Source organism: Myxine glutinosa, chromosome 11, assembly GCF_964187855.1.
Source record: "Myxine glutinosa chromosome 11, kmMyxGlut1.1, whole genome shotgun sequence".
NCBI classification, from domain to species: Eukaryota; Metazoa; Chordata; class Myxini; order Myxiniformes; family Myxinidae; genus Myxine; species Myxine glutinosa.
Window position 1 is genome coordinate 114,065,907 of NC_136271.1, and position 27,931 is coordinate 114,093,837.

Sequence of the window (27,931 nt, forward strand, 5' to 3'; positions counted from 1 at the left end):
GGGGACAGAGCAGGGGGAGCTAGGCCAGAGAGGAGTCGGTAGAAGATAGAAATACCACCAACCTGCCTGCGGTGAGCGAGTGAAAGGCCCTCAGATTCAGCTTCATCGTGGGAGATTACAGTGATTCGGAAAGCTTTGGTTTCTACAGTGTGATGCCGAGCTAGGTGTGAGGCAGGAGCACCAGCCCAGAGGGGAGAGCAGTACTCCATCAAGCTGCGGATGAAAGCTTTGTACGTGGTGAGGCACTCAGAGGTGCCAAGGAAGGACTTCGAACGACGGAGGATGCCCAGACGGCGACTGGCTTTGGAGGCCAGCTTGGAAATGTGGTTTTCCCAGGAAAGATCATGGCAGATAGTGAGTCCCAAAAGCTTGAGTGACAGAACTTCTTTAAGGATGGTTGAGAAAGTAGATGGGAGGGTTTTCCAGACGGTCTTTTCCGAGAGACACTGAGAGTGTGAGATTTGTCAGGATTGAAAGACATGTTCCACTTGTTTGACCAGTCTATGATTTTGTCGAGGTCTGCAGAGAGTGAAGAGGCTGCTGCCTGCCGAACTGAGGGGTGAGATATGGAGCGGCAAAGAGTCGAGTCATCAGCAAAGAGATAGAGAGGATTTTCCAGAGCATCAGAGATCATTGATGAAGAACAGAAATAGCACTGGTCCCAGAACACTGCCTTGAGGATCTCCAGCCCGGACAGGAAGGGGAGTAATTTGAGAATAAAATAAAAATAAACCAATCAGAATTATTACCAAATCGGAATAAACCAAAAGCCGATTTACGTCGAGTCTATTTGCGTCATTTTGATTGAATGCCGTTAACACATTATGGGGCAATAGTCAATTTAAGTCATGCGAGTCCAAAATAACATCGTTCAAAAATTAAGTACAGTACTGTTGTGCTTCTTGCGAAAAATTTCAATACAGTGGTGTGCGGTCTGCCAGTGCAACAGCAATGGCGCCCGCTGGTGGAGAACAGACAACATGGCAAGTGTTCAGTGGATGCAGTCGCTTTACCTCCCAGTCTCACATGTTTCACCCTGTGGTGAAGTGTACCACGTATGTCCATGATGTACTCGACCCTCGTTAGTGGGGCTTTGGCCATTATTAGTAACATGTAAAAGGGGTTTGAGATAAACCCCCCCCCGTTAGTGTGGCAGGGTAAGTGAAGGTTAAGTTAAGTTGGTGTGACCAAATTTCTTTTCCTGGCAACGCATCCCTCTCCTCATAGCACAATGCACTGTATATGGGAATAATCATATTCGAATAACGTCACAATTTTTAGGAACACATGCACAACGTAAATCGGCTACTTTCTCGATATAACCACGACATATATATGCACAAGCATTATGCATATTGTTACTTCATGTGGGCACAACACAGGTTATTTTTTTATTTTTCGGGAATAGCCGAGGCAGCGGGGCGGGGTACTCTGCCAGTTACAGGAACTCTTCACCACATCTCATCCACAGGTATTTCTTGCATTTCCGCGAGTCGAATTTGCATTCAGAAACAATTATGGTCAACCGCTTTGAAATTTCTCCCACCACCCCATCCCCTGCAATTTCCCATATTTTTCTCCTTTCGAAAGAAATGGTGACACCGACGGTGCCGATACCACTCCGTCCCCTCGATAACCGCATGGAAGTAACAATAATACCAGTGGTAAATGCACAAAGATGAACTACAGTTTTTGCAGTTGTAAAATTAAGAGCTGCGACGAAGATGTCAGTTTGTCTTTGTTCCAAATAAAGCAATTACTGGGACAACAAACAATGCAGTATTTCAAGTAACACTTGTATTACAACCTTTTTGTCCAAATCCAAAGCAAGGTATGCTGCAAGGACCTCAAATTCGAGATAATTACGGTTTTTAAATATTTCATGTACTCATTCTGTATCAAAATGCATGGTCGTGGTGGTTTAAGCTTGGCTTCCAAACTGCTTGGAGTAGCATGGGCAACAGTTTCACAAAAATGAACAGCTTCGGATCCTCAATTCAAACCACACACACAAACACACATATATCTTAGACTTAGAGCCCTCCCGCTAAACATATCCCTGGACTATCGTGTATATGCATTGTGCACATACAGCTGTGAAGACTCCAGACATATTTTTGTCCCTAAACAAAAACACTGAGAAAAATTTTAAAAAAACAATAGAGCAAAGCTTTTTACACGCAATTATCAATGTGTAAAAGTGGTTGCAAATGACCATGCCAGCCTCAAGCAAAATGTCTAGACATGAGCTGTCTGCTGCCAATTTCGTAACAAAAATAACCCTCCATCCTGATCTCCACAAGTCTAGACAATATTCTTCTATAGAAAACTACAAAACCTTGGTCACCAAAGTTCACCTCTGCTCATTTTGAGGTTACCTTAACCTTAAACCCACCCCCGAACCATCATTATTTGTTCGACAAGACATTCATCATTATGAGCTGATCGCAAGACCAGCTGCCAAAAAAAATTCCAAGCCATTTACCCATTTCTTCCACACACAAAAATAAAAAATGTCCACAATCCATCCGGACTGGTTGCAGTAGTAACAAAACAGCACATGACGCAGAGCCTTGCCGGGGTATATAGATTACAGTAGATCTGAGCACCAGTGCAGACTCACGGATAGCAGTTACTACAGCGTTTCATATTCCATTGGGAAAGTGCGACGTCAACAAATCACGCAGTAAATTCCCACATCCATAAATTGTGAAAAATACATTGGAAATGGTTCGTATGTAGAAAAGTTAACCGGTCTCATCATTTTTATTCATTTGCATGACTACGAGCAGGATAACTGGCACGGTGATGCAGACAGACACACACACACACACACACACACACACACACACACACACACACACACACACACACACACACACACACACACACACACACACACACACACACACACACACATACACACACACACACAACCTTTTATGAGCAGTGGAGATGACAAAAGTATGGCCCTCAACACACAGACAGAGACACAGACAGACAGAGACACACACACAGAGACAGAGACAGAGACACACACACACACACACACACACACACACACACACCTCTTCCCATCCCTTTGGAAACACGTGAGCAGGTGTACAACGCAAACAGGTGAACGCAGTCACCATTGTGCAGCCAATGAAGCAGTTCCTCATTCCCCTTGGTAACCGTTCAAACTGCAAACTTCCTTCAGGGTCAAGTCTGAAAGATGAAAATCTCCAACAGCAAAAATCTTGCAATTTAAGAGCACAAACAAAAAATGAAACTGCCTTTTTTTTTTCTTCCCCGCCCCCCACCCGCCCCCCTTTTTATCAACACATCAAAGGTGAAACAACTTGTACGAGGATTTGTTTACACGATCAAATGCTAGCAGGTCACCACAAATGATACTCAAAATAGATGAATACGTTTAAACGTCCCAATGAACAGCAAGACAGGTAACTGGACACAATCTTGTTTATTGGGTCTCTCTGCCTTGCGTGCCCGCGTAATGCAGGGCAGCCAGGCAGGCAATACGCTCAGAGGGAGAAACAAAGAATAAGGGAAATTGCGGGAAAGGGGGGGCGGGGGGGGGGTGGTGTGAGCAATACGGTGAGCAGAAGGGGTCGTTCCCATCTGCCAACATCATAGGTATCCTGCTCCGTTTGCACCCTGGGCAACCTACAATAAACACTCGACTCGCTCTTTCCTTCCTGGATGCAGAACAACAAGCCTTGGCTCCGAATCTCGGGGAGAGGGACACAGTCTTTACAATGAACCCAGCCAAAGGTACGGCAAAGTGACTTGTACTGCCACAAGTTTTGTACAAATGTTTTACATAATGCTATAAAAAAGCAAGACCCATAAGAAATGAAAAATCCCAAACCTTCATACTGTAAACAGCAGCTGAGGAGGGTGGGGAAGGGGAGGGATATATCCTAAATTGAGGACTTGTGGGCTGGGACAGGAAGGTCACCATGTCAGAGAAATGGAGCTCAGGGCCGTTAGGCTGGGAAAAGCAATGCCTGGCTCGGGAAGGTCCATTTAGACAAAGGCAAAGTCGAGGTCGAAATGCTTGTACTGGGACAGACGGGGGGAGGTAAAAGTGTGCCTGGGATGGGAACACCACACTTGGCCATGTTTGTCATCGAACGCCAAGCTTGGGGAAGAGAAGGGACGGCTCGTCCAGGCCAGACCCCGTTGCCCAGTGCATGGGAGAGTGTGAGGCCAGCCAAGCATGCCTACCCCGGGGAGGAGAACCGTTTTTCTCAGGGCTGGGAGCCGGCAGCAGCTGCCACGGGGGCAGCTACAGGTGTCCCGGGTGGTGGGAGCATGGGCTGAGATGATGTCAGACTGCCACGTGGCGAGTTCATCCCTGCCACAACGGTAAAAAGAAAGCAATTAGATTGCAGACCTTCACCAGGACTTGTTTTTATGGGGTGTTTGTATGGTATATATTGTGTTGGTGCAGTGTGCAGACGATGCATTTAGATGGTTGTTTATGTTGGTGTGACGGACAGACCGTTTCGGTTTTTTTGTATACATTCACTTTCCCAAAGTATGTATTTTATAGACGTATAAAATAGACTTGTATTTTATAGATACACGTATTTTATTGATGTAGGACGTATTGCTGTAGTACGTGCTTTATAAACGTGATCGGTTGAAAAAAAGATTACGTGCAATACTGGCTGAGCCACCACCAGGTGGGGCTTGTGGCCGACTTTAGCACATTATGTGTCGACAAGGCAAACCCAAATACAAATACAATACTTCCCCCTCCTCTGGTGAGGGTAAATATGTTCTCCATTTGCTCCATTTGCTCCATTTGCTCCATTTGCCAATTTGTGATACAAGTAATACTACAACCCTCCCACACCCTTCTCATTAAAGAATCAGCAATAATTGGTGGGCGTTTTTAAAGGTCGTCGATGGAGGCCATCTCTAAAATTTGGCTTCAATCGAATAAATTTATCCCCAAAAAAATAAAAAATAAAAATAAACAAAACCCCTCGATTTTAAAAAATTTTCAATCAACCCCGACAACATTGTATGCACATCGTTGACCAAAATGTATTAAATTGTCCTTTGATGGCAAAGTCAAATTTTAGGCTCAGTACACACGACAATATAGCAAAGTCTCCGTAATCTCCCAAAATACGGGCAAAGATGGAAGATGATCAAGAGCAACAGAATGTAGGTTATATAGAGGGGTGTGCTTTACATTAAAGGAAATACAATCACAGAAATGCATTATGGAAACGACATAGTATTCATAGAATACTTACCCCACGCAGTCAACTTGGTGTGAGCCAACTCTGGTTTTTTAAAGGGTTTTTTCATTTGAACCAATATGGCTGTCAGACCACGAGACCAATGACATCATAAATTCACATTCTCTAATATAATTGTTGTATAGCTAACGCTCAATCAATTTCAAACTGATCAGATAAAGTGTTGTACTTGTCGAATTATGATGTCATATAAGGCACCAATGACGTCATCATTACCAACACTTATTCCCCATGCAGAGTTCTTTACAATGAGTCACGTTTAAATTTTTCCCATGGAGCAGTTCCGGAGACAGAGGTGCAACGGTTTTCGGTTTTTCCAAGATGGTGCCTGTACCACGTGCCAGATGAAGTCATAATTATCAGTAAAATATTCTACAGGAGGAGGTGCTCCTGTGGGTAAAGATTTTGTGCCAATTAGACCAAGAATTGCAGAGAAAAAAAGAATTCACTGATCGGATCAGGCGTTGTACTTGTCGAATTATGACGTCATAACTATGGTACCACGACATCATCGACAACATATCTTATTTCCCGTGGGGAGTGCTCGACAACTAACCGCGTTTCAATTTTTTCCATGGCGCGGTTTCGTTGAGGTGCAACGTTTTATGTTTTTTCAAAGATGGTGCCTGTACCACATGACCTATGACATCATAATCATTAAACAATTCTAAAGGAAGAGGCGCTCGCTCCTATGGTAAAAATTTCGACCAAGCAACAGTTGTAGAGAATTTTTTTTCATACTGATCGGATCAAGCGTTGTACTTGTCAAATTACGATATCATAAAGAAGGCACTGATGCCATAATCATCAACACTTATTCTCCATGGGGAGTACTTGACAATGCACCAAGCTTAAATTTTTTCCATGGAGCGGGTTCGGAGATAGAGGTGCAACGTTTTTCCAAGATGGCCATGTCCATACCACATGACCTATGACATCATAATTACGACAAATTGTACAGGCGGACGCCCTCCGATGGTGAAATTTTTGTATCAATCGGACCAACGGTGCCCGAGAAAATGCATTTTTTAAATGCAGACATGCACATACGACATGCGTAGGGACACACCCAATCGCTGAACCCCGCTTTTCGCTTCGCAAGCGCAGGGTAATAAAGTACGGCATTTCAGATCATGAGTTTTTGGCCCTACGCGATTGGGTCATTAATGAGGTTCAGGATAAGCAGAAAAAAGAGGGACCAAAAAATAGTTATAAGTTACGTACACAATGTCAGACGTCACAACACACAAACACAACACACAAAGACCCTCCCATGCCGAAAAACCAAGACACATATTAATCACTTTTTCCATCTGTAATCGGCACTCAAATGATGAATCATGAATCACTCAATTTTGAAAAATATATTGCACGAGAAACAGCCATCGTGACAAAATGGACAAATTGGCGCCACAGCACGACTTTGATCATGTGGGTCAGGTGTGCTTCAATCGGTGATATTATGGAATCCATCTTTAGATATCATGTATACCAATTGATCAATGTTGAGTCACATGGTTGGTGTTGGTAGTAACCTGGGACTGTGCTGGGAGATGAATTGGAGAAAAGACTGCTCATGGAACCTTTCCTGCCATGCTCCTTCACCACAGGATCTGAGGTAGACGGCCATAATCAGCAACCATCACAGTGTGTGCACACTATTCAAGCTCAACCACCATAAACCTGTACTCGGAGAGAAAACTGCAAGCAAAATACACTAACAGGGCAAAAGTTATGGAACAGTATTTTATAGACAATGCAAAACAAGCCTTGGTGTGCGGCCATTTAATGTCTTGTAGGACCTCGTCATGCCCCAATCACAACTTAAACATCTATTTGCTACCAGTGTTTGTAACACTTAAGAGTGCCGGTCACGAGGAGGGATACCTGACAGCATGCTCTGTCCAAACAATAGCACACTATACATTATTCCATTAATCCAAAATGTAACTTGTGTGATGTGCATGAGTAATGCGGACTGGAACACCGACCACTCCCTTTGACGTTTCATTGCCTCTTGGACAATCCAAGCATCAAATTGATCAAAACAATACTCTACCTTCACTTTGATGTACAGAATTTTTTTTTAAATTAAGAATGTTCTAATAATTTCTGTCTAAAAACTTAACTCTGATCATTTATCAGTGAATCAACATTTCAAACAATACTGACATTTCATCATCAAACTGGGACATTTTGAAAAACGTGGTTCTGGTTGCTGCAAAATCGTGTTGGTGTGAATAAATGGCGAAATCATGACCGGTTTGATGAAAAAGATTCGGAAATTCAAAACTTGTTAGAAAAACGCCTTTGTAAAAAAACAAACAAAAAAAAAAAAAACTTGTTTTGAACAAAACACGGTGCATCAAATAACTTACGCGTGCAACAAGAACAGCAACACATAATTTGCGTGTGGCACCAAAAAAAACAAAATCTTCGGCACGACACTCATTGTGCAAAAACAATCTGTGGCAGCAAAACAAAGCAATATTGAAATCCAACAACTAGCTGATTCTGGCAATTGCCACAAATTTGTCTGAGCAATAAAAAATATTGTTGGTCCAATTTTTAAAAAATCAAGCTCTTCTCGCCTCGCTCAAAATAATGACGTTTTAACAGACGAGTCTCAAATGTTTTATCACTGGCATGAGCATTTCTCCAATCTTATCAAAGCTAATGATAATTTCTCAATTAGCGTTTTGGATTCAATCTCTCAACATCCTGTTCGAGAAAGTCTCGACACTGCCCCATTAATCTCTGAAATTAATGGTGCAATCAAGCAAATGAAAAACAAGAGCTATGGCCCCGATTCTATCCCAATGGGATGTTGGAAAATTGCCCACTTCCACACCTTTCTGTTTCATCATTTCTCTGCTTTTTGGGTTCATGAGTTTTTAACCAAGGGATTTCAAGAATGCAAATGTTATAAGGATTTTTAAAAAGGTGACCAGTCAAATCCATGCAACTACTGTATTGTGGAATTCATCTTCTATCGGCCACTGCAAAAAAGATTTTGCCAAAATTATGCAAAGTAGTCTTGTTTCTTTCAGGGAAAGAATTTTAAGGGAGTCGCAGTATGATTTTTGCAAGAATCGTTAGACTATTGATGCGATTTTCTCTCAATGTCAAATTCAGGAAATATATTGAGAGCAAAATCTTCCTCTCTTTGCTGCTTTTATTCATTTTACCAAGGCTTTTGATAGTCTATATCAATGTTTATGGTGGGAAATTTTGGGTCGACTTGGTTGTCCGGGCAATCTAATTTCGCCGATTCGTAGTCTGCATGATGATATGAATAGTCACATCAAAATGAGCAATAAGCTGTCAGCCCCATTCGCGATTGAGATGAGTGTGAGGCGGGGCTTGTTCACATCGCTCGCAGCGCCAACATTGTTCACATTTCTCCTTGTGGCTTTTTTGAACACTTCCTTGGGAAGGATGTTCCGAGTGGAATTGCATTCATGTGCGAATTGATGGTGGTATTTACCTCCACCACCGAGAGTGGATGGAGGTTATTTTTACGTATTACCTCCCCAAACCCTGGTTACGGTGCACCTCAGAGTCTCGAGAGGGAACGCGGCAGAAAGATTTGTTATTTTTAGTGTTCTAATAAACCTTGGTAAAACCACACCAATACAATTGTAGAACAAACAGGTAATTGTATTAAGAACCCTCACATACACAATACACAACAACATGCATTTTAAAGGCCATTTTCCCTGCTAGAGCGGGGGTTAGCCTTGCGGTCCCCATGACAATCTTCTCCATTTTGCCCTATTTTCTGCATCTCTCCTTGTTAACCACCTTGCCCGCATTTCTTCTTCCACCATCTTTAGCCAAGTCTTTCTCGGTCTTCCCCATCTTCTACTTCCTTCTACATTCATTTCCATCACTCTTCTCAACCAGTCACTTTCATCATTCCTCAACACATGACCAAACCATCTCAACCTGTTCCTCTTCACAGCATCAATCACAGGCTCTATTCCCATCATCTTTCGCAATTCATCATTTGTCTTCCTCTCTCTCAACGATACTCCGCACATCCGTCGAACCATTCACATTTCCACCCTTTCCAACCTTCGTTGCTGCTCTACGTTCATTACCCATGTCTCGCTTCCATAAATCATAACACTTCTCACACATGCAGCATACACCTTTCCCTTCAGCTTCAACTTATGTCCTCACATACACAATAATAACATTATTAAAGAAAGTACAATGAAAATGTCACTTGCATCAAGTGAACAACACATATGATGGTACCATCATTCCCCAATGCTCTCAAAGCAATAAACTCACGACACGCCAAACGTGAGTGGAATGTAACATTCCCCAAAGTCCGTGCACAGATCCCCACGCTGGTTGAAGCCGTGCAGAACGACGAGAACGAGGAGTTACGAGGTGAGAGGTCAATATGGGAATTGAGCCGATGGGTAAACAAATGGCAATCAACACGATGAGGTTGATATGGAAATCCCAACGACAAAACAAGATGCACTAAGTGGACAGTCTCTTCGAGGACAAAATGGCGCATCAGCCTGTAATGGAGGCGCTCGGTTTTTCTCCAACAATAACTCACGCTTGGTAATAAAACCGGAGACGCAGATTTAATTGCAATCGCAATATAGGACGATGTCGTGGGCAATCCCTTTCATGGGAAGCCTCAACTCATTCGCGACCATCGCAGCCTCGAAAAAGTCAGCTCGCAGCCTCGATGCGATTCACGGCTGCATCTCTCTCATGGCCGTCTCTTCCTCCTCCCTTCTCTTCCGGTTTGTTTTCCGTGCCTTCCTTTTTCCTTCACAAACACTTCTTTTCACGTTTTACTAAAGTCGTCTCCATTTCACACAACAATCTTAACAACAATATTACCTGAAACTAAAAATCCTTCAAATATATAAGAGCAACAAAGGTGGAAGTGACGGATCCGTAACAGTTGTGCTTTCACTCGTCTGTCTTTGAACTGGGATATCTCAAAGTTGTGTATTGATTCGGCTGAAATTTGGTGGAGAAGTTAGGTATGTGACAAGGAAGAATTTATTAAATTTTGGTGAAGATTCAAATCCTGTTCCTATAATTTTTAAGTGATTCTTCACCATTGAGTGATCTTGCTAAAATCGATATATAGCACGATATCTCAAAAAGCTATGGGTGGATTCAGACCAAACTTTGGCTAAGCAATCAATCCATCTAAAACAAATTTTACATCAACCAATAGTTCCTTAAAAATTTCAAAATTCCCACTCCTTTGCCATTGATGGCGCTGCGTTGAATTTGGTGAACAACCTTGTCTATCTTGGTAGCAATATTTAAAATACCCTCAGCAATGATCGTGAAATTAGTTATCGCATCTCGGCCGCAAGCTTCAGCAAACTGCGGAATCATGTGTGGCACTCCGCTGGCATTAATTTGCATACAAACTTAGCTGTGTATTGTGCCATAGGTTTATCTACTCTTATCTAAAGACGTGAAACTTTCCCCCTGTATGCCAACCACATTAAATGGATCAATGCAGCAACATCACTTGCGTTAAAATTCTTAAAATAAATTGGTCTGACTTTGTATCTTAGAGATGTTGGGTGCACTTCGAACTTCAAACCCATGTTCGTGCATCTGGCCTTAGCAAAGCTGCGTTACGACAACCGACTGCCAAAAATCAATTTTCTATTCTGAAATTGCTGCTGGCCATCGTAATAGTGGTGATGAATATCTACGCTACAAAGACCATCTCAAATGACTTTGAAAAAGATGTGAAGTTAGCATTTCCACATGGGAGCAATCCTGTCGCTGCGGTAACAATTGGAAAGAGTTGTGTGAAAATGGCATTGCGAAAATGATAGACAAGCAAAATTATATTCACGATTAACAGTCTTAATATTGTCATGTCCATGGCCAATGAACACCGGCCTCAGACGGATAGCCGATCGGTTAACTCCAAGGCAGCAGTTCAACACTTGGCGGAATCTTTTTTGGCACACACTGGACAGGAAGGAACTGAGGTCTTGCCTGTACGAGCACACAGGGTCTAATCTGAAACCGACAGAACAAAGAAACGCGACACAAGAATAAAATGCACAATAAATGGATTTAATGAAAATAAATGCGGTACGATAAAAATGAAATGCGAGGTAAAAACTATAACTCCTACGGTGAGGATCCTCCATCAGACACAATTACACAACAATGGAATGATAAAAGAAAACAACTGCCCGTCCATGGTACACTGAATCTTGTGGTGAGGCAGTTGCCCTGAAACAACTTGCCTTTGCCTCTTGGAAGGCTAATCCAACTGAAGGCAATCTCAGTTCCTTCCACCAAGCTCGGAACAAGTGTGTGTCTACCCTCAGGAGTGCCAGGAAGCACTATCTCTCCTCACTCAAGAATGAACTCTCAAACCTGTCTCCTTCCTCCAAATCCTGGTGGCGTCTGGTCAAATCCGTTTCTGGTGTTTGTTCCCCCTCCATCCCCTCCCTTACCTCAAATGGCCACACAGTTGACATCGCACGTGACAAAGCCGAATGCCTCAACTCTGTGTTTGCCTCAAAATCCTTAGTCCCAAACCCTTCTCTCTCTGTTCCCACCTTTCCCAGTCGAACCCAACTGCTCCTGAACTCTGTGTCCTTCTCTCCTGACAAGGTGGAGGAGTTTTTGTCAAACCTCGACTCTGATTCTGCAACTGGACCAGACGGCATCAGCCCACGGGTCCTAAAATCCTGCTCTGCCGCTCTATCTCACCCTCTCTCTGTTCTTTTCACCCTATCTTTTGCTCAAGGTCATCTGCCAGCATCCTGGAAATCGGCTAACATTACCGCTTTACACAAAAAAGGTGCAAAAACAGATCCTTGCAACTACAGACCAATCAGCCTGCTCCCAATTATCAGCAAAGTCATGGAATCCATCATTGCTTCGGATATGAAATCTTTCCTCTTCTCCAATGGCTTGATCTCTGATCATCAATTTGGTTTCAGACCAGGTCACTCTACTCTGGACATGCTGCTTCTGCCGTCTCAACAATGGATGGAGGTCCTCAATGCCAAACAGGAAATCAGAGCCGTCTCCCTTGACATATCACGTGCCTTCGATACGGTCTGGCACCCAGCTCTGCTCACCAAACTCTCCTCCTATGGTATCCATGGAAATCTCCATGCATGGCTTGCGGACTTCCTCTCTGGTCGTAGTCAACGTGTGGCCCTGAATGGATTTCTCTCATCTCCCCTTCCTGTTCAGGCTGGAGTTCCCCAAGGCAGTGTGCTGGGCCCTGTGCTTTTTCTGGTCTTTATCAATGATCTCTCCGACTCTCTGGAAAATCCTCTCTATCTCTTTGCTGATGACTCCACTCTCTGCCGCTCCATTCCTCTTCCCCCAGATCGGCAGTCTGCAGCCTCCTCACTCTCTGAAGACCTGGACAAAATCACAGACTGGTCAAACAAGTGGAACATGTCTTTCAATCCTGACAAATCTCACTCTCTTACTATGTCTCCCCGAAAAGATCGACTGGACAACCCTCCCATCTACTTTCTCAACAATCCTCTCCAAGAAGTTCTGTCGCTCAAGCTTTTGGGTCTCACTATCTGCCATGATCTTTCTTGGGAAAACCACATTTCCAAGCTGGCCTCCAAAGCCAGTCGCCGACTGGGCATCCTCCGTCGTGCGAAGTCCTTCCTCGGCACACCTGAGCTCCTCACCACATACAAGGCTTTCATCCGCAGCTCAATGGAATACTGTTCTTCCCTAAGGGCTGGTGCTCCTGCCTCACACCTGGCTCGGCTTCACGCTGTTGAATCCAAAGCTTTCAAAATCATTGGAATCTCCCGCGATGAAGCTATCTCTGAGGGCCTTTCACTCGCTCACCGCAGGCAGGTAGGTGGTCTTTCTGTCTTCTACCGACTCCTCTCCGGCCTTGCTCCCCCAGCTCTCTCTGTGCTCTGTCCCCCAAATATTCCTACAGGTCGCACAAGATCTGCCAGCAACCCTCTGATGGTTAAACTGCCGAAATCTCGGCTCTCTGCTCACCTTCACTCTTTCATTCCTCTTTTCTCCCGCCTCTGGAACAAACTCCCACACTCCCTTCAATACCACTCCTCCCTCCAGGTCTTTAAAACAGCTGTTCACCACCATCTCTTATCTTCCCCCATCCAAAACCTTGATCTTTTCTACCCCCACTAATTCACCCCAGATCCACCTTGTTTGAAATTCCAACTTCTTTCCTGGAAGTCCTGGCAGTGTCCATATGTTTATACCTCTCCCACTCCCCCCCCCCCCCCCTTCACATGCCTCCCCCCAAAGCCCTCTCCCTCCCACAGATCTCTCGATGTCTCCATGTCTCTCGGTCCCTGCTCTCAAATGTTGTGTTTGTGTCCTTCCCCCTCTCTCCCCATCTTGTCTACCGCTCCCGATGTTATTTGTTTTATGTGTCTGTTTGTCTTTCTGTGTGATTAATGTTCGCTCTTTCACGAGCCTCGATCTTGTATACAAAAAAAAAAAAAAAAAAAAAAAAAAAAAAAAAACTTCGTTCGTCGGCCGGTACTCAGCTCCGGCCTCAAAAAGGGCTGTGGGATGCCTGGTGGCCGTGGAACGGGTCCCACAGTTCGGCCAATGGCCCGATCGTCGGCGGGAGTAAGATGGCGCCGAATCGCTCTTCCGTCAAGTCCCACTCCGTTTGAACCGCCACAAGCCCCACGAAGCGTCGCTTTCTGGCTCCTCTTCGACGGCTGCGACAATCTCTTCCTTGATAGTGCCAACAGTTCACAAAGGCTCCAAAATCACTCCACAGCGTGCCCGGGCACGAAAACGCAGCCGTTCCCTCACGCGACGAATAACTAAGAGAGCGAGCAAGGGGAGATGTCGTCTTCTTCTCTCTCAAACATTCGACCTCTGAAATCACCCCTGACCAATCGCCGAGCTTCGTCAACACCACTCCATGTCCCCTGGACCAATCTCGACTCTCGGGGTGTGGTCTCTCGTTACGAGTTGTCGGGGCAGAGTGTAGTCTCTATTGGCAATGTCGGTTGTTGTGGTTTAAGGGACCAAGTGAATGTAAAACCGGAAGGGAAAATCACAGGAAGCAATTACACACGGGAATTAATCTTAAGCCCTGTCTTGTTAACACAAAAACCATGCCCCTTATGGCGACATGCAAACACTTAACCTGACAGGTTCCCTACTTATTACATCTGGGTTCTTCTTCACGTCCAAGGTCCAAGCTAAAACCTATACATTCCTATCTCCATTATGGTATTTCTTCCCTACCCCCACAAATGTAACAATATGAATCGCCCTTTTAACCCAAATCAATGATCGGTGACTTATTCTGTTTAACCCCTTCTACTATTTGGAATTATTTTTTGTAACTCAATGATTTCACGAATTGGCCTTATCCTGTCATAGGACAGCTAATGATGATAATCTTTGCGCCATGAGAGCTACTCAATCGTGATTTGGTTCACTTTTTTGCAATCCTGCAGGGGCACAATGCATGTCTCGATTGAGCTACCTGCAAAATAATAAATGAAATGGAAAAATTGTTTTTACAAGTTTGAGGTGGGATTGACGATATTATTTTATTTTATTCAGTCTATCATTCAGTTTTATCAAGCCTGTAACTGGCATCCCAGAATCCCGCAGATCCTCCATCACACTTCAACAATGTGCTCCAAGGCGTGGCATTCCACCAATCCCATTTCAACATTTTTAGGCCCAGAATACACCCTATTTTTGCACCGTGTCTGTGTCCTTTTCTCTTGCGTGGTATTCCAAATCGCACTGATGCTTGCCTTGCACCCCGATATCTCATTATTAAAGGTTTTATGTCATGACAGAGTTTAGTATCTTGCCCAAAAATGTCGGCATTCTCTTCCCTGAAGGGAATTCTCAATGGTTTGTTAAGTTAGTTTGGCCTGTAGTCTTCACTTCATAACATTCCCCATGGTGAATTTGAGGATTACACGGGTCTTCATTACCATGATGGGGGTTCTACTCTAACAGCAAATAAACATTCCTCACTGAACTCCATACATTTTATTCGTCTTGGACATGGCGTGATGAAAGAAAGCAACAAAATCCATTCCAAGGCCATGTACAGAAGGTATCTGTTCAAATCAGACCAAACATCTGGGCAATTCTCAGCTGGAAAGCAGCGACTTGTCATTTCACCATTGGTAGTATAGTGCGGTAGAAGATACTATAGAAAAAGAGGGTTTTTAAATTGAGTTTCATATTCATTCATTTGAAGCGCATTGCATTTTACCTTTGCAAACTCGCACAAAACCTCAAATATATTTTATAAACATACGGGTTTGCCTTTTTGAAAAGATCAGGAGCTTATTGCTGTGTAACCACCTTTAGTGGTATTTAAGAGGAGGCTGTGTGGACGTCGTATTTAAGAAAAAGTGATTTGTACATTGCTGCATCTACAGACAATGGATGTTTGAGCTGTGTTGTCTTACAGAAGTATGCATGTTCCATGGCCTCACGGGGAGGGAGTCTGGTCTGGTGATCATAACGCAACAGCTTGTCCAGAAAGTCCAATGCCTCCGGGCTCACCAAATGTTGATTCTCACTGTGTACAAAGCGCTCCCAGCGCTTCCGTGAATGCCTGCGATGAAACACATGTACCTTATCACCACATAATAAACAAAATCACAACTTTGGACTCTCCCAGATTCCAGAAAAAAGGGGAAAAAAACACGAGTCAAAAAATAAATAAATAAATAAACTTTCATCTGATATGCAAGTCAACTGAAGTATCAACAGCAACAACAAACCAATGACAAATGCAGCAAATTTGCGCAATAATATGAAAAGCATTTCTAGCTGAACCAAGTGAGGATACAGAAACATTATTGCACGAGGACAAGCAAAACAAATTCAAGCCAAAGAGAAACGCTTCCTGAAAAAAAAAAGATAATAGATAAAAAGGCATGAACCACCTTTAGAGGCCATTTTTCCCCGCAGAGCAGGGGTTGGCCTTTTTGGGGCACCCTGGTCCCCTTTTTGAAGCAATGTTTTATGGCCGGATGCCCTTCCTGCCGCCAACCCTGTTAGTCCCCTCTTGCGACACACAGGGAATTACCAGTGACCTGGTACTCAATTTGCCGACCTCGGAAGGATGACAGGCTGAGTCAACCCCCCTGGTGTTAATTCAGCGATAAACAGGGATTCAAACCCAGGATCCTAGGATCCCAAGCCAGCACCCTAACCGCTAAGCTAACACCAGGCTAAGCCAATAGATAAAAAGGCATGACACCTTGAAAAAGCATTTAAACATTTTTCGGTTGTTTCACTTAAAGCATACATGCACATACAAACCAATGCTGTCCGTGCATTTAATTGGCCAACTCCCAAATTATAACACTCGCGTTAGCTGACTTCAATTGGGATACATGGGATTGTGGGGAACACTCACACAAATTACAATTTAGGAGTTAGAACAAACGGCAGGATGTTTAACCAAGACCAAGAGAGACCTTTTTTGCGACAATCTTATCAAAACTCACCTTAAAGTTTATTTATTTTAGCCTTCTGCACTTGGATAATATTAATACAGTACACTCAATGCATGTAAAATAAATAACTACCTTCCCAGGATGTCGTTGAAGCGAGGATCCAAGTCGATATTGTATTTGTCGACATAGTTGTACAACTCTTCTGTTCCCAGCACTCGTGCTATCCGCACCAGCTGTAGGTATACACCAACACCAACGGCATTTATTTCTGCTGATTTTAATTGCACATTCCCTCCCTAGCCCCAAATGAATCGCAAAAGATACGTAGTCGAAACTATGCAAGTGACACAAGCCCTCACCAGCAGGCCTTGCTGAATATACATAGTTGTAACCACTTTACTACCAAGCAGCAGTAGTCTTCACCCTACGGGCTTCCACCCCTCCCCCCACTCCATACCCAAGAAGAGATTTAGGAATCGCTGAAGAGAATGATCACAACATGGAAAGACAAACCTGATCATAGTTATCGTGCCCGTGGAAGAAAGGTTCCTTTCGGAATATCATGCTGGCCAACATGCAGCCCAGACTCCACATGTCCAAGCTGTAGTCATACATCTGGCAGGAAAAAAGAGGAAGAAAAGAAAGGGGAGAGGGGGAAAATGAAAGGGGGAAAGGTAAATAAAACAAAGGGGGGAAGGGGGAATTTTTTTTCCAAAAAGGTCAGTGAATGGCTTCACCTCTAATAGTCCATAAAAGCATATATTCAGCTCAAATTAACAATCGTTAACACAAGGGGGAATTTTACACACCTATCTTAAATGCCTCCGACACACAAACTCCGACAAACCATTTTCCAATTGATAAATGCTTCCCATGTAGAGCACAATCCCACCTGGTAGTCAACGAGCAGCTCCGGTCCTTTGAAGTAGCGCGAAGCGACACGCACGTTATACTCCTGTCCAGGATGATAGAACTCGGCCAAGCCCCAGTCTATGAGCCGCAGCTAAAGGGGGGGAAAAAACCCCAAAACACAGCAGAGGGCGACGCCATGGAAACATGGGTAATCAATCCCATTGGGAGACAACGACAATGGCAGAAATATCTCAAGTGCAATAGTCTCATCTTGCCTTGCGGTTCTCGTGGTCAATCATGACGTTGTGAGGTTTTACGTCACGGTGCATAATTCCCATGCTGTGGCAGAAGTCCAGGGCCTGAGAGGCGGTACACGCCAGGTTTTGCATAAAACTTTCACGCATCTTCAAACATCCTACAGCACCCATTCTTCCCAAGCCACCCAACATGCACTTGCCTTTAGAATCTCATACATGTAGTAGCGGATGTCATAATCTGTCAACGTCTGGTACAGTTGCTGCAGAAGACAAAAAAAAAAAAAAAAAAAAACATTTTAAAGAGGTTACGGTGGAGAAACAGAAAAACTAGAGCGAAGTCGATTGTGTACCACCGACGACAAAGTTGAAAGAGGGCATAAAGTTCCACCAGGAATAACCCAATGTTAATTTTTTCATTAATTTTTCCCCATTTTTAATGCCCATGACCGCAAGGCCCCACCCCCTGGGGCATGAATCAGAGGTCAAATCCAAAAAATTGTTCCATATTTCATGCATCCTCAAATGTTGATTACATACACCATGTTTCATATACCATGTTTAGTTTAGCAATGGCTAAAGTGGCAGTTTCTGACCACGTGCTTCCTTCTACATCGACAAATAAAATGATCAGACCAAAAATTCCCACAAAAAGGGAGGGAGCGGGAACTCATTCTGGTCAATTAATTTTTGTTCATCGATTGCAACCAAAGTACAAAATGTTAGTCCTTATTCGAAGAGCGATAATAATCCAAAAAGCTAAATAAATAAATAAACATGCACAAAACAAAAATCATTTGGCAGTTCTCACCAAACATCAGGTATACAGCTCGATCAAGCAATGAGAAACAGAAATTACACAAAATTAGTTCACGGCACCGCAATTTAACCGCCCTGATGAATATAATTGCGTAGCAAATAATTACGACGAATATTTCACAAACATGGCACAATTAATCGACAATTTCCAGACAGCCATGGATTACAAACCCCATTTATAGTTTCACGATCTTAATGCCGAATATGCACACAAGCATCGTGGGCAAGGGGTTTATGGGAATTGCGATGTCTTTAAATGCCATTCCTGGCACACAAGGTGAAGGTTGGTCTACAAATGCCCTTAAGCATCTACTGTTCTGGTCTGCGGGTCACCAACAAAGCACCGAGGCCCTACAATTTCAGCACTTGCACAAAGTACACTAGAATGGCACTCGGTGCAGCGCACACCCCCGCCAGGCTGAACAGTTTAAATACATTTTGTATCCCACTGATGGGCCGGATCTGGATCCGGATCTTCACCAAAATCTAACCATTACAGCCTCGTCACACACCCAACCTCTCCACCAAATTTATACCAAATCTGTCCACAACGTTTGGACATATCCCGTTCACACACAGACAGGGGCAAAAACGCAACCTCCTCCCACCTGGTCAAGGAGGCGGTAAAAATGGATGACGATTCACAAGTGTGGCATTGTAGCCAAATTGAGCTAGGAGCCTTTGCTTGCCAGAGCACTTCACTCTTCAGAAGGAAATGTAAAAATAAAATAATAAAAGACTTCAAGCTGAGAACACTGAACCTGCTGTTAGAAAGGCAAACTGTGAGGTATGCAGCAGACTTCACAAAATGGACCCTTCACCCAATTTCCAAAACCACTTGAATTTTCTCAGGGCGACACAGCTTCTTCGTTTTCATTCTCAAGCATCGTGTTTATTGGATTGTAAGCATCCTCGTTTCCATTACCGGAGTATATGCTGCCTTTATAAAACGGCTGTGAAATTCGTCCAATGTGAGAAACGGAAGAACCATCAAAGTCAGACTATTACAAGACATGATCGGTGTCATTTTTTTGTATTTTATGGTACGTTCTGCATACAAAGATGCAAAGTGAGAAAACTTGACAATGACATCTTGGGATATTCTGAGATTGATACCTAAAGTGTTTCCCTTTCAGAATCTCTCGGCTCTCACAGAAAGACGAGCAGTACATCTCAGTTTCCCTTCAGCGTCGAAGATGCCAACAACCTCAGAACGTGAATTTGTTTATGGTGCAGGAGCTGCTTCCCAGACAAGATGTTGAGCAGTGACTGGACACATGATATCAAGCAGTCAAGGGGTATCCAGGAACACCAGACAACTTGATACCTGCAGGAATATGGAATTTGTTCAGGGTTGCAATGATAACTCACACGTACTCTTCATGAAAGAGACCGCAGCATCTTTAACGTCCATTTACTTATGCTCAAAGACAGGTCCTCCGTCCTCCTAGTCAGGTTCACTATGTTAACAAATATAATTTCGTTCAAGATTTTGGTAGATTAGCAAAACTATACATTTTTGGAATATTCAGAGCATGAGGAATCCAAAAATTAATGTTTACATTTGCGTAGACACCTTTGCGAAAATGACACTCAGGACAGTGATGAAGATAGTCCGGTTCACTATGTTAACAAATATAATTTCTTTCAAAATTTTGGGATTAGCAAACCTGTACATTTTTGGAATCTTCAGAGCATGGAGAATCTGAAAATCAATGTTGGCATTTGCACAGACACCTGCATGGCCGCCATTTTGGATTTTGAAAATGGCCACCATAAAATACATATTTTGCGCGATCTCGGCTTCTAGTCAACCTAGAGACTTAATTAAATATGCTAATCCTATGTTTTCTGGGTCAAGGAATCCAATAAAGGCCTCAAAAGAGTGCTCAGGATTATAGAAAAGCAACAAACAAAGGTAATTGAAAACCATTGTCTTTATATTTGTGATATAACTGTATTACATAATACATGATATTGCAAGTCCTTTGAAGTTATAGGTTGTTATAGGAAGTTATAGGTAGTATCAGATTGAACTATAAGTCCTATACACAGGATCTACGAGGTCTATACCATTCAGGAATATGCTTTTACAGATCTTCATCACTGTCCTGAGTGTCATTTTTGCAAAGGTGTCTACGCAAATGTAAACATTAATTTTTGGATTCCTCATGCTCTGAATATTCGAAAAAGGTATAGTTATGCTAATCTACCAAAATTTTGAACGAAAAAACATAGTGAACCTGACTATCCGGTTTAACGTCCATCTGGAGAACTGCGCACACATAGATGTATCACCCCACATGCAAAACACCAGGATGCCGGTTTATAGCTGGGCTGAAGTTCAAACACAGGTGAGATGGCTCAGAGGCGAGTGGCAAGGCTCGGGGGTCTAGGTCATCCTGTCAGCCATAAAGCGTTAAATAAACTTAAAGGGGGCGGGCAGTGATAGCATTTATTGGATGCTTCCTTTTTTTTTTTTTAAACAATCCAAGAACTACTTTTATTTTGATTACATCTTCAAATAGCGCTCGGAGGTACAATTCACAGATGTTAAGCAAAAATCATTCTCAGTTTCAATTAACGCAGGAATACGGTGGCTTAGAACATCCAACGACGTACAAAGCCTCGGGTTCGACAGCAAATCACATCTTCCTCTTCCATTTTATTCAACGCTCGTCTCAGCCTAATCTTTTGCATCGGAGGCTCGTTTTAAAAAGCAAACTAATTTCACCGGTATTATTGGAGATGCTATGGTGTTATTCCCAAAGCCAAACTTTGTAGGAATCATTCCAACAAGCCAGATCTCAAGGAATTGACCATTTTGGTCAAGGGTTTTGATTTATTTATTTATCATTACAGTTCCAGGTTATGGAGGATCTGGTACGTGCAAACAGGCACACAATACATCAAAATCACTAGCTGGTAACCTTGGGGAAAAGGATTCTGGGGAATGGCGATGCGATCTTGCGACCTCGCTTTTTGTTTTCTCCACACAGTCAGCGGAGCAATCAGGAAGAAATCCTTTATTTTACCCATAGATCATTTCTAACAGCACGAAACCTGCCCAAGCCCACCTCTTTCAAAAATTCAAATTTTTCCTTCCATTTCCGTAATGGAGAGGTTCACCTAATACATGTTGTGGCTGTATTAATCTTATAATACTGATGTGGTTTTGTGAATAAAGGATAACCCCCTCGTAGGTAGACGCACCACAACATGTAGCCTCACGGTAGTTCAGTTATTTCTTAGTAAATGTAAGCGGTCTCCCTTCCTGTGTTAGTTTTGCGTTAAGCAGGCCAGTGAGTAGGCCGCAATTGGGCTAGAATGCCATGTGCTCGGCCTGGAACAAGTCTGGCAAGGCCGAAGGGAGGAACTGCAGGGGGAGTGGCCGGTAAGCAGCGAGCCGCCAATCAGAGCTCGAGGGGAGTGGCTCACCACGGGGCGACGGGAATGGAACATTCGGGTAAGGCCGGGGAGGGGCCATATAAAACCCTGCCCCGAGCCCCCTGCAGAGACAAGTCAGTCAGAGTCGCCCCGCGTCAGTCAGACAAGTCAGAGCTTGAGTGATAATCGACAGAACGTGTGAGAGTTGCCCAGCCCCTGAACGAGTCCGAGTGCTTGAATTGAATTGCTCGTTATAGCCTCGCTGTACACGAATTCCCCGTGCCCTGTGCTCTGCGGCTGTATTAATCGCACTTGTGGAGACGATCCATCCCAGAGCCACCTACGCCGACGACCCTCCTACCTGGGCTCCCTGCATACGTGTCGTGACCACCAGAGGGCCACGCCGGGCGAGCTGTCCGGGAGCGACCGACGACAAGGCGCGTTTGGCACGCGAACTTCCTTCCTTCCTTTTCCCTGCGTGTGTGAGTGGGCCCTTTGTCTGGGTTTAAGTTAGGACTGCTTAAGTGCCTGCTCTGTGTCTCTTCACCTGTATAGCTGTAAATAAACCGCGTTCTTCCTCTTATTTGATCGTTCCCGTCATTTCACAATTGGCTTCGCATCGCACGAACAGAACCGCTCGAATCGGGTTCAATAAAAGGTAACGGCACGAGTCACGTGATACGCAAACCGCTCGGCGTACTCGATTAGCGTGGCTTGTGCGAGGTCAGGTCACCGTTTCCGTGGCAGCGTGGGTACCAAAGGTACGTGTGGCGTCGACCCGATACCCTTTTCCACGCTCGCTGCGTGAGTGGCGACTTGGCCTCGTGGACACAAAGACCCGAGGGGGAAAAGGGGTATAACCCCCCCATCTGTACGTCGACGGGCTTCGGGAGATCCGCAACAATACTAATACTGCCTATGCCCCCTCTTTGCCCTCATTCTTCCCCACATCCCTCTTTTATACAAATTTCCCTATATTTTGTCCCTCAACCCTGCTGTTGTTCCCACCCTCTTTCTACTGTTCTTTTTGTTCTGTTACATCCTGATCCATTGTTTTTTCCTTAACACTTGTTTTTTAAAATAAAAATTTAATTTAAAAAAAACGAGGAAAATATTTGCCTCCTCTTCCCCCACCCACCCTATGGGATTCATCCATGCTCCATCCTCAGAGTGAATATTTATTTATTGTTACGTCCTCAAACAGAGCGTGTGCAAGGGTAAAGACTTCAGTAAGACTCAGCCTGGGTCAGAATCAAAGTGCCGATCTCTCAGACACTCCGAGATGATAGAAGAAGAAGAGCCACTCTTTTCGCGTCTTCAGACACGTAGGGTTGCCGAGGCAGTTTTTCCTTGGCTCGGGACCACAATCCTGGCCGGGTCGCAACTCCGACGGAGTATACTCAAATGGCTCATTCTTCACAGGTAGCTGGTACAGTATTATGTACTGTAGTCTTTTGCCAACCTCGGATGGATGACAGGCTAAGTCAACCCACTTGGTGTTATCTTTACCGCACGACAGGGGCTCAAACTCAGCACATTAACCCGTTAAGCCAACACCAGGTGGAGCGGATACTCCAACCACAATACCACAGAGTCTGGTATGAAATTCATTTTGAGGGGCAGGTACAAATCTTGATCAACTTCCATCACAAAAACAAGACTGTGGCAAACTCGAGGCAAGACAACATACATGATGTTTGTCACGGTGTCAGGAGGAATGTGTCGCCTCCTTCAAACTTCTGTCGCGTACATTGATGGATGAACTAATGTACATCTCAACCCCACAAACTCTTACATCAAACCAATCGAGGAAATGTATGGCAATTCCATTTAATGTTCCACCTATAAAATTCTCTAAAATATTTTGGCAAACAAACCACGTGATCAAATCGACAAACGGATCAGAACGCCTGAAGTGCAAACATCCGGTATTGTTGGTGACACGCAAAGCACCACACAGCAAAGTATAACCAAGTGATAGTGGCACCAGTAATGAAATGAAGTTCCAGAATGAACAAAGTTGTGACGTCACATACGCTGCTCAACTGTACGCTTCTGCATGTCAAGATGCGAGGAGCTGAAGAGATGCAACGATGGCATCCGATCTACAAGTCTCACTTTCGGCATTGATTGAAAACCCGTAAATGGAAGCAACCATATACCTACCTTATAGTCGGTGTTGTTGACGTACTCGAACACAAGAGCTGGCGTCCGGGACTATGGAAGAGGGGTAAAGAAATATTAAAATAAATAAATAAATAAATAAATAACGGAGAATCAAGAGTCCAAACAGTTTCGAGAATTATTCGACCATGTGAAGCAAAAACCCCAACACAAAGGCCTTTCAATTCACCAAAGCAAAGCAAGCAACAAGTTGTATGGATTAAATTTCTCTTGGAATAAAGCATTTTAACATAACCAAAAACATGACAATTCCACAACCGTTCCCAACTTGAGGATTCACCACTCACCACGGGATCTTTGACAATGTCGAGTAGGGAGATGACATTTGGGCCTCCCCTCAAGTTTTCCAAAATTTTGATCTCTCGCTTTATCTTCTTCTTCTTGACAGGCTGAAAAGAAATCACCATGACGGCGCACAATTAAATAATCCATCGTAACCTACCCAAACTCAGGGTTTGATTGTTCAGTCCTTACGAGTTTATTCTGCAATTTCAACACGACAAAAAAGTCTACACACGCAATCACGTCTTCATTTTGTGATTGTGGCAATTGTTAAGCATTCTATACAATCGACGAACCAAAGCAACTTCAACAAAACAAACCTAATGCAACCTTGTTTACCTGGACTTGGTCACTTCACTCACACAGACCAGCAGACCAGACTTGCCACCTTTACCCTCCTATCAGACTCGAGAATGTAGAGATTCCAACATGTGCCAAGGTACAAACTCCAAAGGGGAATGACAATGGCAAGCAAGAAAGTGTTCTGCACCGTTTTATCTTTTTAGTTTGCTTTGTTGAAAGCAACCGCATCAGAACATCCTTCTTTATGTTATACACCATATTACACACGTACACACACACGTACACGTACACACACATACCTGTACACACACACATACCTGTACACACACACACACACCTGTACACACACACACATATCTATACACACACACACACATATCTATACACACACACACACACCTGTACACACACACACATATCTATACACCCACACACACACACATACCTGTACACACACATACCTGTACACACACACACACACACACATACCTGTACACACACACACACACACACACACACACACACACACACACACACACACACACACACACACACACACACACACACACACACACACACACACACACATACCTGAACACACACCCACCCACATACCTGTACACACACCCACACACATACCTGTACACACACCCACACACCTGTACACACACACAAACACACCCACATACCTGTACACACACACAAACACACCCACATACCTGTACACACACACAAACACCCACATACCTGTACACACACACACCTACACCTCTATACACACACACACACCTCTATACACACACACACACCTCTATACACACACACACACACACACACCTCTATACACACACACACACACACACCTCCATACACACACACCTCTATACACACACACACCCCTCAATACACACACATACCTCTATACACACACATACCTCTATACACACACATACCTCTATACACACACACACCTCTACACACACACACACCTCTACACACACACACACCTCTACACACACACACACACACACACACCTCTATACACACATACACCTCTATACATACATACACACACCTCTATACACACACATACCTCTATACACACACATACCTCTATACACACACATACCTCTATACACACACACACCTCTACACACACACACACCTCTACACACACACACACACCTACACCTCTATACACACATACACCTCTATACATACATACACACACCTCTATACACACACATACCTCTATACACACACATACCTCTATACACACACACACCTCTACACACACACACACCTCTACACACACACACACCTCTACACACACACACACACACACACACACACACACACACACACACACACACACACACACACACACACACACACACACACACACACACACACACACATAGAAGAGGGCAAGACTACCAGAAATAAGCTGTAACACGTGCCCTTTTGTGGTTTGTTTTCAACGTATCCAATCACGTGACTTGTCGCGAAGGGTGCACTAACCGGAAGTTACGTAATTCCGCGGGCTCCTCACACACACCTCTACACACACAGACACCTCTACACACACACAGACACCTCTATACACACACAGACATCTCTATATACACACAGACATCTCTCTCTCTATATATATATATATATATATATATATATATATATATATATATATATATATATATATATATATATACACACACACACACACACACACACACATACCTACACACACACGTCTTAAAATATTTTATTTCGGTGTGAGTGATACAGGAATACATGATTCAGCAAAAGCATAATTGGGTTCAAAAGAGCAAAACTCTCTCTCTCTCATGTTTACCTGCACAGACCCACGGGATTCTGCAGAGATACCCAAAGTCGCCTCCAAGCTCTGTACCTGGGTTCGAATCCCGACCAGGTTATAAACTGCCATCCTCGTCTCCCTCAGGCAGGGCGATTCATCAATGTGTGCACCCTCGGACGGACGAGTGCCGGCATTAGTTGGTGGACGTTAAAGAGCCCACGGTGTCCTCCGCGAAGAGCAGGCGAGCTATCGCCGGCACCCTGAACAAATTACCAATTCCTGCCCGAATAAGCTACAAACGGGGGCGGCACCGGTCGAATAAAACCGCACAATAAACCAGGAGAATGAACCGGGTGCTCCCAAAGATTACCTTGAGTATCTTCACCACCACCTTTTCATTGTTCGTGATGTTAATGGCCTCGAACACTTCGCTGTACTTGCCTCGCCCCAGCTTCCTCACCAGCTGGTAGTCTTCTTGGTTCCTAAACGAGGAGGACGTTAGTCGATGCAGCAACGCACGCACCGACATCCACGGTCGAACACGAGGGAGGAAGGCGACGCGGTGCTCGCACTCACCCCCATTCCACGACGTGCGCCTCGTAGTCCCAATACTCGCGAGAACGATGCGTGTTCGTGTCGGCGTACATACGAGCTCTGCTCGCTACAGGTCCGGCCATGGCACGCCAGGTCGTGACCCGAAGCTCGCAGGCCGCGGGGCCCTCACACAAGGCCGCTCTTAACGAGGCGGCGACGAGCAGCACTAGCGGCGCGCCGGTGCACCTCGGCGGGATCAGGGCGTCGGACGCGAGCGGAGGGAGACGAGGCCTCGACCCGAGGCCCAGCACACGCTCGACTCGAGGCCCGGCGGCTCGACGAGAGGACGAGGGCGCACCCGTTCCCGACAAAAGCCGGCGTGAGGCGCTGAAATTTGCGAGTCCACACTCCACACGCCCGGCCCCGACGCGCCCTCTAAGGTTCGCGGACGGGTCGGAAATTAAAAAATAAAATATGCGGAGGTGTTCGCGGCCCGGAAACACCTAAGCGTCCGGAAGCCGTTTGCCTCGCGTTTTTACCCCCACGAGCTGCAGCGACAGCGCGCCCAAAGCGCCCGCACCGCCGCGAAGCCTGCAATATGGCGGCGCCTTGGCGGAAAGGCACTTCGATGGCGTTTCTCGGATATCGATTTACTATCATGCGCTAACGCCGTTCCCTAACGTTGTAAAATATCTCGCAGGTAATATAATCCTTCGGCACAACTACTAGCTCGTTGTCGGTACGGCTTAAGTGGATAGATCAAATTTCCTTTAC

General features: G+C 44.4%; 1 protein-coding gene across 2 annotated transcripts; it reads right to left on the minus strand.

Annotated features, from left to right (window-relative positions):
* Positions 1 to 1,777: 1,777 nt before the first annotated feature.
* On the minus strand, positions 1,778 to 27,931 carry LOC137436974 (casein kinase II subunit alpha). 2 transcript variants are annotated; one of them, XM_078787025.1, is made up of 12 exons: positions 27,200 to 27,931; positions 26,994 to 27,105; positions 24,507 to 24,608; positions 24,202 to 24,252; positions 18,033 to 18,092; positions 17,851 to 17,934; positions 17,616 to 17,726; positions 17,237 to 17,338; positions 16,856 to 16,956; positions 15,725 to 15,873; positions 6,815 to 6,892; positions 1,778 to 4,360 (listed from the first exon to the last, which is right to left on the minus strand). In XM_078787025.1, the coding sequence occupies exons 1-12, from the start codon at positions 27,298 to 27,300 to the stop codon at positions 4,254 to 4,256; spliced, it is 1,158 nt and encodes a 385-aa protein (XP_078643151.1). In that variant the 5' UTR covers positions 27,301 to 27,931; the 3' UTR covers positions 1,778 to 4,253. The 2 variants fall into 2 exon arrangements, with proteins under 2 accessions (XP_078643151.1, XP_078643152.1); XM_078787026.1 differs by having other exon boundaries at positions 26,660 to 27,105; positions 27,200 to 27,779.

Bases quoted from the DNA above. Each gene is read 5' to 3' on its own strand.
- LOC137436974 (XM_078787025.1), bottom strand. From the start codon at position 27,300: ATGGCCGGACCTGTAGCGAGCAGAGCTCGTATGTACGCCGACACGAAC. The intron at 17,339-17,615 runs GTGGGATTGTGC...TTTTCCTGCCAG, and splicing joins AGCTGCTCGTTGACTACCAG to ATGTATGACTACAGCTTGGA. The intron at 15,874-16,855 runs GTAGTTATTTAT...GTTTCATCGCAG, and splicing joins TTCAACGACATCCTGGGAAG to GCATTCACGGAAGCGCTGGG.